At 39.1% G+C, this 13,782-nt stretch overlaps 1 protein-coding gene across 1 annotated transcript in view; it reads right to left on the reverse strand.

Moving 5' to 3' along the window:
• Nucleotides 1-13,782, reverse strand: part of BRWD1 (bromodomain and WD repeat domain containing 1) — an 88,641-nt gene that overhangs the window by 10,032 nt on the left and 64,827 nt on the right. The window contains exons 35-38 of the mRNA XM_079767254.1: nucleotides 8,674-8,840; nucleotides 4,695-4,918; nucleotides 4,133-4,300; nucleotides 988-1,878 (exon numbers count right to left, since the gene is read on the reverse strand). Of these exons, the coding sequence (XP_079623380.1) occupies nucleotides 988-1,878; nucleotides 4,133-4,300; nucleotides 4,695-4,918; nucleotides 8,674-8,840 (1,450 nt within the window). The remainder of the gene's footprint in view (nucleotides 1-987; nucleotides 1,879-4,132; nucleotides 4,301-4,694; nucleotides 4,919-8,673; nucleotides 8,841-13,782) is intronic.

A 13,782-nucleotide genomic window follows, 5' to 3' on the forward strand; every position in this document is an offset into this window, starting at 1 on the left:
GAAGGAGAATGGCAGTGAGTGGGATGGGAGCAGTGACGTGTTAGCCTCAGCACCATTCACAAGTACAACGTATTCCCCACAGTAAAACCCCAGGTCTTTCTAGCACAAACACCTGACATTAAAACATTTTACTTGCATGACTACAGACTAAACTTTTTACCACTACACTAGGGTATGCAAACTAACCACTTACTCTCAGCCTCCCTGCAGCACTTCTTAACTTTACAAGTTCCTATCACACCAACTTTTCATCTTAGCTTTAGCTGCCTCCTGCTCTTTTAAAATTTTTCATCAATCCCCATTTACCAGTACAATCTTAATTCAGCAACTTATCTCACCTCTCTGTGCTTCAGTTATCAGTAAAATTGACAATAGTCCCTATCTCATAAAAGACATGAAGATTAAACTGATTAATAAACATAAAGATTTGATCACTGGTCAGGTTGCATATGGGAAGCAACCAATCGATGTTTCTCTCTCACATTGATGTTTCTCTCTCTCTAAAAAATAAAAACAAAAACATATCCTTGGTCGAAGATTAAAAACACACACACAACATAAAGCATTTAGAAAAACATCATGATATGCAGAAAATCTTGGAAAATGTTCTGTTAGCTGCTATTATTACTCACCACATTCCTTTCAATCAGTCCTACCCTTTTCTTTCCTCTTCTCAAACTATCATCACAACAGTTTATAAATGTGCTTGCCTTTGTTTTCTTAAACCCATCTCCAATCACCAATACAAGAAGTGAAATCTTTAATAGTAATAGTGTTAAGGCCAAATTGCCTGTTATGTGAGTAAAACTAAATGCACCCAACAGTTAGGCACACACATAGGAATACGAGAGATGAAAAAAAAAAGACTAATGGAGAATGCAGGGAGTGGAGAGAAAACAGCTGGCAAAGAAGTTTCACAGGAAAGAAAATCAATGTATGCTAGAAGGAAAGGGCAATAGAATAAATCAGTGACATGTTTTCAATTACCTCTCATAAAATCATTTGATTTTTCTTTGGTCTTGTCATCATCTGAATCCACATCAGTTTCAGACACGTGATCTGAGGAACAGTGGGATGCAGCCACAGGTTCACACTTCAAATTTCCTGACAGCAGATTTGTTTCCATTTTGTGACATCTTCCATCTCCTCTATCTTCCTCCGATTCAGAGTCCTCTGAATCAGTAAAGACCTTTGCTTTTTTAAGGAAGGTGGCATTCTTGCGAGTTGTGTTGTATTTCCTAATAGGGTATTTTCTTGGTTCAGAATCTGCTTCCTCCTCTTCCCCCGAGACACTTCCTGCCTTAAGTTTCTGCCCAGACGTTGATGGGCCATTAGTTCTGTTATGTCCATTATCTGAACCATGACTTTCCTCAGAAGACTCTATTTGAAGAAGTTTTGTTTTAGAAGCTGCTGCAGCATGGGACTTGTAACCATTAGCATGCCAATTTTTCCGGACTTCCTGCAAGTCACTTTCTGACTCTGAATCTCCATTTTCAGATTCATTGACAGTATTCTGGGCAGCATGAGAACTGGACACTGGTGATGGTTGATGTTCCTCCTCTTCTTCGGTTTCTGACTTCAAGCTCTGATCATCTTCAGAATTATATAACAACTTTTTTCTGGCCACAGCAGAAGCGTTGCGGTGAGGCAGCTTACGGCCAGAACAGACGTTTTCAGAGCTGGAATTCTCCTCTATATCACTCATTAGCTTTATCTTATTGGCAGCCACAGCGGCACACTTTCTTAGCACTTTCCGGTTATTTCCAGCTCGGGCTTTTAAACTTTCACCAGTTTCCAAGGAATTGTTATCGGAGTCACTTAAATAGACTCTCTTTCGAGTGGCTTTTCTGCCACATCCATTTTCTAAAGAAACTGGACCTAGAAATAAAGTAACAGTAAGATTAGAAAGGTCTTCCCTATTTCAACATTTTTTAAATGACTTCACTATTTTAGTACTGATGTTCCTTATATTTTACTGCCAAAACAGATTTCCTTTCCAAATCTAAAAGACTTAAAAGGATGTAACAGAATAGACACCACAAAAATAAACTCACACATATAGGGTCAATTAATTTATGAAAAAAGAGACAAGACTACACAATCAGGAAAGGAGATACTTTTCAATAAATAGTGTTAGGAAAACTGAACAGCACATGCAAAAGAATGAAACTAGACTACTATCCTAAACCACACCCCAAAATTAACTCAAAACAGATTTAAGATTTGAATGTAAGACTAAAACCATAAAACTCCTAGAGAGCAGTGGCCAGTGTGACTCTGTTGGATGGAGTGGCATCCGGTGCACCAAAAGGTTGTGGGTTCAATCCAGTCAGGGCACATACCTAGGTTGTGGGTTCAATCCTGTTCAGGGTGTGTATGGCAGGCAACCCATCAATGTACCTCTTTCCCTCCTCCCTCCCTCCTCCTTTACACCCTCCCTCCCTCCCTCTCTCCCTAACATCAATAAAACATATCCTCAGGACAGGATTAAAACTTAAAAAAAAAATGGGCACAGACATGAATAGATATTTCCCAAAGAAGACATACAAATGAATAATATACATGACATGACTAATCATCAGAAAAATGCAAATCAAAACCACAACGAAGTATCACTTCACACCTGTTAGAATAGTTACTATCAAAAAGATAAGAAATAACAAGTGTTGACAAGGATGTGAAGAAAAGGGAACCCTTGTGTCCTGTTGGTAGGAATGTAAATCAGTGCAGCCTCTATATGGAAAACAGTCGAGAGGTTGCCTCAAAAAAATCAAAACTAGAACTACCATATGATCCAGCTATTCCACTTTCAGATATTTATCTAAAGAAAACAAAAACAAGTCCAAAATATCTATGCACCCCCATGTTCAATGCAGCATTATTTACAATAGCCACAATAGGAAACAAGCAAAGCAGTGTCCATCAATAGATGAATGGAGCCTGGCCTGAGTGGCTTAGTTGGTTGAGTGTCATCCTGTGCACCGAAAAGTTGCTGGTTCAATCCCCAGTTGGAGCATATATGGAAGGCAACCAATCATCTTTCTCTCTCACATTGATGTTTCTTTCTATTTCTCTCTGTCTCTCTCTCTAAGCATGTTCTTGGGAGAGGATTTAAAAAAAAAAAAAGAATGGATAAAGAATATGTGATATATATATACACAATGGAATATTATTCAGCTACAAGAAGAATGGATTCTTGCCATTTGCAACAACACAGAGTGACCATACAGGCATTATGTTAAGTGAAATAAGTTAGACAAAGAAAAAGAAATACCATATGGTCTCACTTATATTTGAAATCTAAAAAGCAAACAAAACCAAGTTCATAGGGAGAGGGACGGTTTGAAGGGGGTCAAAAGGTATTAACTTCCAGTTATAAAATAAATAACTCATGGGAATGTAATGTACTGCATGGTGGCTCTAGTTAATACTGTAGTGCGTATTTCAAAGTTGCTAGGTCCTGGCCTGGTAGATCAGCTGGTTAGTGTTGTCCCAATATATCAAGGTGTGTGGGTTCAATCCCTGGTCAGGGCACATATAAGAATCAAACAATGGCCCTAGCTGGTTTGGCTCAGCAGATAGAATGTCGGCCTATGGACTGAAGGGTCTCTTGTTTGATTCCAGTCAAGGGCACATGCCCTGGTTTCGGGTTCAACCCCCAGGAGGGGGCGTGCAAGAGGCAGCCAATCAATCATCATTGATGTTTCTATCTCTCCCCCTCCCCTTTCCTCTCTGAAATCAATTAAAAAAAATTTTTTTTAAAAAAAGAATCAATGAATGCATAAATAAGTGGCACAACAAATCGATGTTCCTCTCTCTCTCTAAAACCAATCAATTTTCTTTTTTTTTAAAAAAGAGAGAAAGTTGCTAAGAGAGTAAATCTTAAAAGTCCTCATCTCAAGAAAACAATGAGAAAAAAATCTGTAACTATATATAGTAATGGATGGTAACTATAGACTTATGGTCATTTCACAATGTATACAAATATCAAGTCATTATGGTGAACACTTGAAACTAATATCATGCCATATGTCAACTATCCCCCAATTTTTAAAAAGTTGGAAGGCCATTAATCATATGTAGATACATTAAATCCATAGACCATTCCTCCAAAGCACCCCGCGCCTCTCACCAGGTCTTCTCTGCGCAGCCCGGGTCCTGGTCACTCGGAGACTGCCACTTCTGGCCAGCCTGCTGCGCAAGGAGGGCTCACGAGCTCTTGAACTCCCTTTGCTCTCCTCTGAACTCTCTGAAGCTGAGGACGATGAAGAGGTACCTAAGGAATCTTCCATTTCACTTTCTAAGAAAAATAAAGCACCAACAGTTCATTACACATATTCTCTTACCTTTACACATATAAACAGTTACTTCATAACAAAAGACTTAAAGCAGATTCCTAAAATACTAGTACTTAAGAGTGTATTTTTAAAAGTTGTTCGGAAAAAAAAACAGCTGATAAAATTTTGGTATTAAAAAGTACATAATCAGCATTTTGAATCAAGTTTGTTCTCTTATTTCTGAAAGTAGCATATTACTCCTGCTTTTGGATTCAGAAAATACAGTGTATATGCTTAATAAACAAACTTACATTTAAAAATTTAATTAGCCCCTATCTACTTCCTTCTGTTATGAAACTAGCAGCATTATACACCTGAGCGCTCAGCAGTTGAGTAACTTAACATTTCACTTCTCACCAGATAATGTAGAACCATTTGTTTGAGTGACAGGTCTGCTTCTCATTCTTTCTGATGATCCTGTTGAATCGGAAGAGTCCCCAGAAGAAACACCCGAAGAGACACTAGCACTTGTCTTGTGGCTTGCAGAATAAGCTGCCTGACTTGAGGTAGACTGGGTAGGAGAACCTACCAACTCAGGAATTACTCTTGTCTGAGATTTTAAACGCTTCTGCTTGGTATTTCTGGTCAAAGATATGAACAAAAGAAACCGTATTTAACAAAACAGAAAACACCTAAATGAAAGTATATTATTACTTTAATCTGAGAATAATTTTAGATCAAAATATTAAAATATCCGTTATTAACATCTTATTCTGGCATGGATTACTATTAATATTGTTACTCTGAATTTGCTATTGTCTTATAAGTTGGAATAATGAACAAATGATCCAAGTAACAGTTACAGAAAATCACATTGAATATTTCCAGTTCTTGGGATTAAATGCTTAGGGAGAACCAACATTTATGTAATACAGGCATTTTTCACATTATAAATCTGAGTCTCAATATGACCCAACCTTCCCTCTAGTTTCCTATTTATGTTTCTAAACACAGTATAAAATTAAGAGAAGAAATCATCAGAACCTGAACAGAAAAGCAAAAAGGAGGGTAGGGGAAGTAATAGTCGGACATCCCTCTCACAATCCAGGAATGCTGGCTCCCAACTGCTCGCCTGCCTGCCTTCCTGATTGCCCCTAACCGCTTCTGCCTGCCAGCCTGATCACCCCCTAACCACTCCCCTGCCAGCCTGATTGATGCCTAACTGCTCCTCTGCCAGCCTATTTGCCCCTAACTGCCCGCCCCTGACAGCCCAGTCACCCCCAAATGCCCTCCCCTGTAGGCCTGGTCACCCCTAACTGCTCTCCCCTGCAGGCTTGATCGCCCCCAACTGCCCTCCCTTGCAGGCCTGGTCCCTCCCAACTGCCCTCCCCAGCTGGCCATCTTGTGGTGGCCATCTTGTGGTGGCCATCTTGTGTCCACATGGGGGCAGGATCTTTGACCACATGGGGGCAGCCATCTTGTGTGTTGGATTGATGGTCAATCTGCATATTACTTTTTTATTAGATAGGATAGAGGCCTGGTGCATGGGTTGGGGGCCAGCTGGTTTGCCCTGAAGGGTGTCCAGGATCAGGGTGGGAGTTCCCTTGGGGCGTGGGGCGGCGTGGGCGAGGAGCCTGTGGTGGTTTGCAGGCTGGCCACACACCCCCGGCGACCCAAACGGAGGCCCCAGTATCTGGGATTTATTTATCTTCTACATTTGAAACTTTGTAGCCTAGAGTGGAGCCAAGCCTCCTGCTTGCTCCGTGGCGGCAGCCACTTCTGTTGGGATTTATTTATCTTCTATAATTGAAACTTTGTAGCCTTGAGTGGAGGCCTGGGCCTGCCAGGGTGTGTGGAAAGCTTGGCTTCCTCCATCGCCAGGGAAACCCAAGCCTCCCTCCTGCTCACTCCATGGCGGCAGCCATCTTGGTTGGGATTAATTTGCATACTCGCTCCTGATTGGCTGGTGGGTGTAGCTTGTGGGTGTAGTGGAGTGAGGGTTAATTTGCATATTACTCTTTTATTAGATAGGATAATCAAGAAAAGTCAAGCTTGTATGTCAAGACAGATTTTAACTTCCATTAATAACAAGTGGAGGCAGACCAGTGACTACAAAAAAAATTATATGCTTATATTTATCATAAATATAATTTTTAACAGTACACAAATTAGTAATACCTCAAGAGAGAAAGCTTTCCTTTCTTATCCTATGTTCTTCTAAGCTGTTAAGACTCTTTCTTGGTTCAAAGAGAAAGCAGAGTTTTTAAAAATAATAAATCAGCCCGGGCTAGTGTGGGTTAGTTGGTTGGGCATCGTCCCGGGCACCAAAAAGTTGGTGCTGGTTTAATTCCCAGTCAGGGCACATGCTCAGATTTCAGAACCAAAACCCCATAGGGGACATGCAAGAGGCAGCAGATCAATGTTTTGCTTTCACATCAATGTTTCTCTCTCTCTCTCTTCTTCTCCCTTCCTCTCTCTCTAAAAAAAAAATTAAAATTTTTAATAAAAATGAAAACTCATACAGTAACACAAACCCAAACTGGCGGTCATCCTATCTAATAAAAGAGTAATATGCAAATTGACCATCACTCCAAGACACAAGATGCCCACCCCCATGTGGACACAAGATGGCTGCCACAAGATGGCTGGCAGGGGAGGGCAGTTGTGGGTGACCAGGTCGGCAGAGGAGGGCAGTTGGGGGAGACCAGACCAGCAAGGGAGGGCAGTTGGGAGGAAACAGGACTGCAGGGAAGGGCAGTTGAGGGGGGGCCAGGTCTGCAGGGGAGAGCATTTGGGGGCGATCAGGCAAGCAGGGAGGGCAGTTAGGGGTGACCAGGCCGGCAGAGGAGGGCTGCTGGGGGAGACCAGGTCAGCAGGAGAGTACAGTTAGGGGTGACCAGACTGGCAGGGGAGGGCAGTTAGGAGCAATCGGGCCGGCTGGGGAGCAGTTAGGGGTCGATCAGGCTGGCAGTGGAGTCGTTAGTGGGTGATCAGGCTGGCAAGACAGAATCAGTTAGGGGCAATCAGGCAGAGGCAGGTGAGCGGTTGGGAACCAGCAGTCCTGGATTGTGAGAGGGATGTCCGACTGCCCTAAACAGGCGGTCGGACATCCCTCAAGGGGTCCCAGATTGGAGAGGGTGCAGGCTGGGCTGAGAGAGACACACACCCCCCCCCCACCCCTCCACCCCCCGTGCACGAATTTTGTGCGCCGGGCCGATGTGCCTCAGTGGTTGAGTGAACCAGGAAGTCACCAGTTTGATTCCTGGTCTGATTTAATAGCCAATTGCAGATAACATATAAAGAAGTAATCTACATGACAATAGCACAAATAACTGAAGAGAACTAATCTACAACAAAATTCTTTTATCTATGAGAATTAAACAGTATTAAAAAGTAGATTTTAAAAAAAACAAACAGCCGAAACCGGTTTGGCTCAGTGGATAGAGCGTCGGCCTGCGGACTCAAGGGTCCCAGGTTCGATTCCGGTCAAGGGCATGTACCTTGGTTGCGGGCACATCCCCAGTAGGGGGTATGCAAGAGGCAGCTGATCAATGTTTCTCTCTCATCGATGTTTCTAACTCTCTATCCCTCTCTCTTCCTCTCTGTAAAAAATCAATAAAATATATTTAAAAAAAAAAAAAAACACACTCAAGTGGATTGTTTTGAATTGAAATGCACAGTGTAATCCCAAAAACAACCATGAAGAAACCCATCAAGGGTAGCATGCACATTCAAACCATATATGAAAACAAACAACTTAATTTGCACATTCCAATACTCCAAAATTTTATATCAATGTAAGCTACATCATCAAAGACAGAATATAAATTAATATTAAATTATGAAGAAAATAAACCCTGCATTTTACATTTGTTATTTACAACTAATTCTCAGTAAAAAATATGGTATGTTTTACCTAATAGATGTTTTCTCATAAATATTAAATGCTCAAAGGCCATATACAGTAATCACTTTATTCTCTGCATTAAAACAAAAAGTTTATTATGAAAAATATAAATGGTATCTTAAATAACCCTTTACGCCCTGGTTAGGGTAGCTCAGTTGGTTGGAGCATTATCCCATGCACCAAAAGGTTGCAGGTTCAATCCCTGGTCAGAGAGTAAAGGAGGCAACCTATCGATGTTTCTCTCTCAAAGCAATAAAATAAATAAATAACCCTTTATGAAATTTTTACAATTGATGATTTTCATTAAATGCTTTAAAAACTTACATAACTGCAAATCAATGCACAGAATATTTTCAACCCAAAAAGGGACTATTCTTTTCTAAATGTAGACTAAAATGATTAAGAATCTTTTGCATAATAAAATCAAAGACATTATCACCACCTGAAATTTTACAGAGTTGCATAGAAAGCTGGCAATAACCAATTTACCTGATACTGTTGTTAGCCTGACTGACACGGTTACAATTTTGCTGTCTCCTGAATCTCTGGCTTCTTCGAAGTTTTTCATTGAATTTTTGACCAATTTTAAAATCAGAAGAGATTTTCTTCATTTTTTCTTCAAATAAGGCAGACAACCTCAAGGTCATACTGTAAATCTGCAAGAACATAAAAGCAAAACTATAACCATAAAATATCTTTAAAAGTGTTTTTCTAAATGACAATGTAATCATTGAGGCTACTTGTAATGTTTTGTATTAGTGTTACAGATAATGGCTCTTACTGACTTTTATCTATTTCCCACCCCTTCCCTTCAATGACATCTACAAGAGTCTGCAAGACAGAGCAAGTATCTTGGCTTTTCCCATTTTCGCATCTACATGTACAAACCTGTATGTAACCTTTTCTGAAAGTTAGATGGAAGTTCGTTGGTTTTCAAATTGCTACTTAGGCAGCAAAAGAGCAGTGTCTCTTTGAGGCAAGGGAACTTCTCACCAGTCCCTATTTGAAATCTGACTGTCTTTGATGACACTTAGATCCAAAAGAATACCTTGCATCCGGCAGAAAGAGGAAAATATGGCCTAAAATTTTACTACAAATGAAAGATCGTGTTTTAACTATTTTTATAATTAAGTAACGTCAAATCTTGGAAAGAACAGCAATGTGATGTTAAGTACTACTGTAAGTAACATTTGGTACAGCTATGTATTTACAGGAAGTACTCTTTACTCGTCGCAATCATTCCTGAGAATAAGTGCACAAGTCTAATGTTCCAGAGCTAATTATAAATCACTCTGATGCATGGCAGAGAGTGGAGAGACCCTAACACTAGAGAACCTTTAAAAGTGCTTCATATATCTACCATATAAATATATCTGTAAAATGAATATATGTGAAATTTGCAATCCCTGATCTGATTTTTGATATGATCTTTAACAGTTATTTTCAATATTTTGTGCATATGTTAAACCTATTCTTTTCATTGAAACCTGAAGTCTAGTATAAGTTATCGATTTTAACAGCCATAGTGTTTGAAACCTCTGATTATCTTATCACCATTTTCATGTTTTCTCATTATTAGCTTTTATGTAAAATTCAGTAACACATTTGAATTGAAAATAAACATTTAACAAAAGTGGGTGCTAAAATTATCAGCTCTTCAATATGAAGAATGGCATATATAAAAAACCCCAGTTAGCATCATATACAATGGTGAAAGACTAAAAATCTTTCCCTGAGATCAGGAATAAGACAAAAATGCCTGCTTTCACCTCTGCTATTCAACAATATGCTTTAAGTTCTAGTGAGAGCAATTAGATAAGAAAAAGAAAATTATCATTCAAATTGGAATGGTAGAAGTAAAAGTATCTCAATTCACAGATGATGATTCTATATATAATAACACTCAAAGATTCCAGTTACTAGCACTAATAAATGAACTCAGCAAAATTATAGGGTACAATAACCATGTACAAGAATCAGTTGTGTTTCTAATACACCAACAATGAACAATCAGAAAAAGAAATTAAGAAAGCAACTGAATTTCAAATACCATCTAAAACAATAAATGGGAACAAATTTAACCAAGGAGGTGTTAAGACTTACCACTAAAAATTACAAACACTACTGAAAGAAATAAGACCTAAATAAATGGAAAGACATCCCCTGTTAAGAAACAGGAAGACTTAACAGTGTCAAGATGTCAATACTGCACAAAGCAATCTATACATTCAATGCAATCTCTATAAAAAATCCAAAGGACTTTTTCGAAATGGCAAAAGCCATTCCTCAAGCTCACAAAGAATTGCCAGGGACCCTGAGTAGCTGAATCTTGAAAAAGAAAATAGTGGAAGAACTCACACTTCCTGATTTCAAAACTTACTATGAAGCTACCGTAAACAAAACATTGTGGTACTGACATATAGATAGATAGATGGACAGACAAATACACACATAAAACAGAATAGAATTGAGTGCAAAAATAAACCCATATATCTATGGCCTACTGATTTTCAAAAATGGTGCCAAGTTATTCAGTAGGAAAAGAATAGTCTCTTCAATAGATAATGCTGGGACAAATGTGTTTCCGCCTCACACCATATGCAAATACTAACTCAATATGGATCAGCAACTTAAATATAAGAGCTATACCACAAAACTCTTAGAAGAACACACAGGGGTGAACATTTATAACACTGGATTTGTCAATGGATTCTTAAGACATGAAACCAAAAGCACAAAACACACACACACACACACAAAAGGTAGACGGGACCTCATCAAAATGAAAACTTTTATACATCAAAGGACATTGCCAACAAGTGAAAGGACAAACTACAGAATGAGAGAAAATATCTGGAAAACATGAATTTGACAAAGGTTAATATCTGGAATATATTAACAAATTCCTACAACTCAACAACAAAAATATCCAATTAGAAAATGGGCAAAGCACTTGAATAGATATTTCTCCACAGAAGATATACAGTGGCCGATAACAAGAAGCATGTGAAGAGATGTCCAACATCAGTGTATCGACTATATTCTGTATTCTGATGCTCTGGCATTGGGAAACTTGATCCTGGAGAGATTGCCCCTCGCATGGCAAGCTAATTCCTCGAGAGAGCAAAGAACTCTCTTACAAACAAGCATGCCTCTGATACACAAAACAATCCAGAGTTCATATCTCTAACTATATTTTTGATAAAACTCTCACATATATTCCATTCCCCCCATCCTAAATCACACCAGGAACCAGACACCTGGAGACCACCCCTGTAGGCCAAAGCTATGGGAAATATTCAAGCTAGCCAATCCTAAACTTTACTTTGCACCCAGCTTTGCCTTCCTGCGAAAACCTCAGGACTACAGGCTCTGTGCTATAATCTTCCCTTTCCCGGCCACCGCCTACTGACCAAAGCTGGTGCATCCCCCTGGGGCCCTGCATGGTGAGGTGTGCCTCATTTCTAGGAATCTGTTAGTATAAACTACTTCCTTCGTGGCAGTCATCTCCAGATCTGCTTGTCTTACCATACCTGATTAAAATAAATCTCAGGTACCATTTGTAATGAGTAATAAGAGAAATGCAAATCAAAACCACGAGAGTAATACTTCCCCACTCACTAGGATGGCTACAATTTAAAAAAAGAAAACATTGGCAAGGATATGGAGAAATTAAAATCCTCATACTTTGCTGAGAAAATATAAAATGATGCAGCCATCATGGAATACAGTTTGGTGGTTCCTAGAAAAGCTAAACATACAATTACCCTATGAACCAGCAATTCTACTCTTACATACCCAAGGAAATTGAGGGCAAGAACTCTAACAGATACTTGTACCAGTACTGCAATATTCATTGCAGCATTAATCACAACTGCCAAAAAATAGAAATAACTCAAGTGTCCATCAAGAGATAAATGAATAAACAAAATATCATATACCCAACCCATACAATGGATAATTAATCAGCCATAAAAAGAAAGTTCTGATACATACTACAACTCGGGTGAACCTTTAAGACATTATGAAAAGTGAAATAAGCTAGACACAAAAGGACAAATTGTATTATTCAACTTACATGAAATATCTAGAATACACAAATTCTTAAAGATAGAAAGTAGATTAGAGGCTACCAAGGGCTGAAAGGGAGAATGTGGAATTAACTGCTTAAAGGTTACAGAGTTTCTGTTTGGAGTTATGAAAGAGTTTTGGAAATAGATAGCAGTGACGGTTAAACAATATTGTGAATATAATTAATGCCACTGAATTGCACACTTAAAATGGTTAAAATTATACGTTTTATGTTATACAGATTTAACCACAATTTTGAAAACCTGATAATGTAATATACCAGAAACCATTAAATTATACACTTTAAACAATGAGTCGTATGGTATGAATCCTCAAACATATATTTAAAACAAAAGAGGGAGCCAGTCGGCGTGGCTCAGTGGGTTGTTGACTTATGAACCAGGAGGTCATAGATCAATTCCCGGTCAGGGCACATGCTCAGGTTGTGGGCTTAATCCCCAGTGTGGGGTGTGCAGGAGGCAGCCAATCAATGATTCTCTCTCATCATTGATGTTTCTATCTCCCTCTACCTTCCTCTCTGAAATCAATAAAAATATATGTTTTAAAAAAGAGGGAGGGGAGATGCCCTAGCCACTTTGGTTCCGTGGATAGAGTGTCGGCCTGAGGACTGAATGGTCCCAGGTTCAATTCTGGTCAAGGGCACATGCCCAGGTTGCAGGCTTGATCCCCAGTGGGGGAGTGCAAAAGGCAGCCAATCAGTGATACTCTGTCATCACTGATGTTTCTCTCTCTCTCCCTCCCCCTTCCTCTCTGAAATCAATAAAAATATATTTAAAAAAAGGGGGGGGGTGATTAATGAAATTTATTACCTTTCTGGAAAGAAACAGTCTCACAATAGTGACTTTGACAAAAGCATGAAAAATTTTAGACTTGAATGTTAAACTGATCCAATAAGCAATATGGATATTGAATGCAATGAGAGAGTTCTCAAATTGAGACAAGAATTAATAATGTGGGAAGAATCTGATAATAATGAGAAGGTGAAATTAAGACAAAATGATTAATTAGCAGTGAGAGTCACTGATGATAAAATGCTATAAATCTCCTCAAATTATTGCTGTGGTTTTTTTTTTTTTAATTACCCAACACCTTGGCCACATAGGTTTTGTGATGTTTGTGAAAATTCCCTGACAGCATGTGGGCTCTTTTGTGTACTTACTATGCTTCACCAAGTTTTGCAAGTTATCCAATGTATAACTTTTTTAAAAATATATTTTATTGATTTTTTTTTACAGAGAGGAAGGGAGAGGGAGAGAGAGTTAGATACTTCGATGACAGAGAAACATTGATGAGCTGCCTCCTGCACACCCCCTACTGGGGATGTGCCCACAAGCAAGGTACATGCCCTTGACCGGAATCGAACCTGGGACCTTTCAGTCTGCAGGCCGACACTCTATTCACTGAGCCAAACCGATCAGGGCCCAATGTATAAGTTTTTAACAAAGATTTAGTAATGTACTCCATACTAGTATTCTTAAGTAATCAGATCACTCATGTGTTTCTTCT

The sequence above is a fragment of the Cnephaeus nilssonii genome (genome assembly GCF_951640355.1).
Source record: "Cnephaeus nilssonii genome assembly, chromosome: 3".
In the NCBI taxonomy this organism is placed as follows: domain Eukaryota; kingdom Metazoa; phylum Chordata; class Mammalia; order Chiroptera; family Vespertilionidae; genus Cnephaeus; species Cnephaeus nilssonii.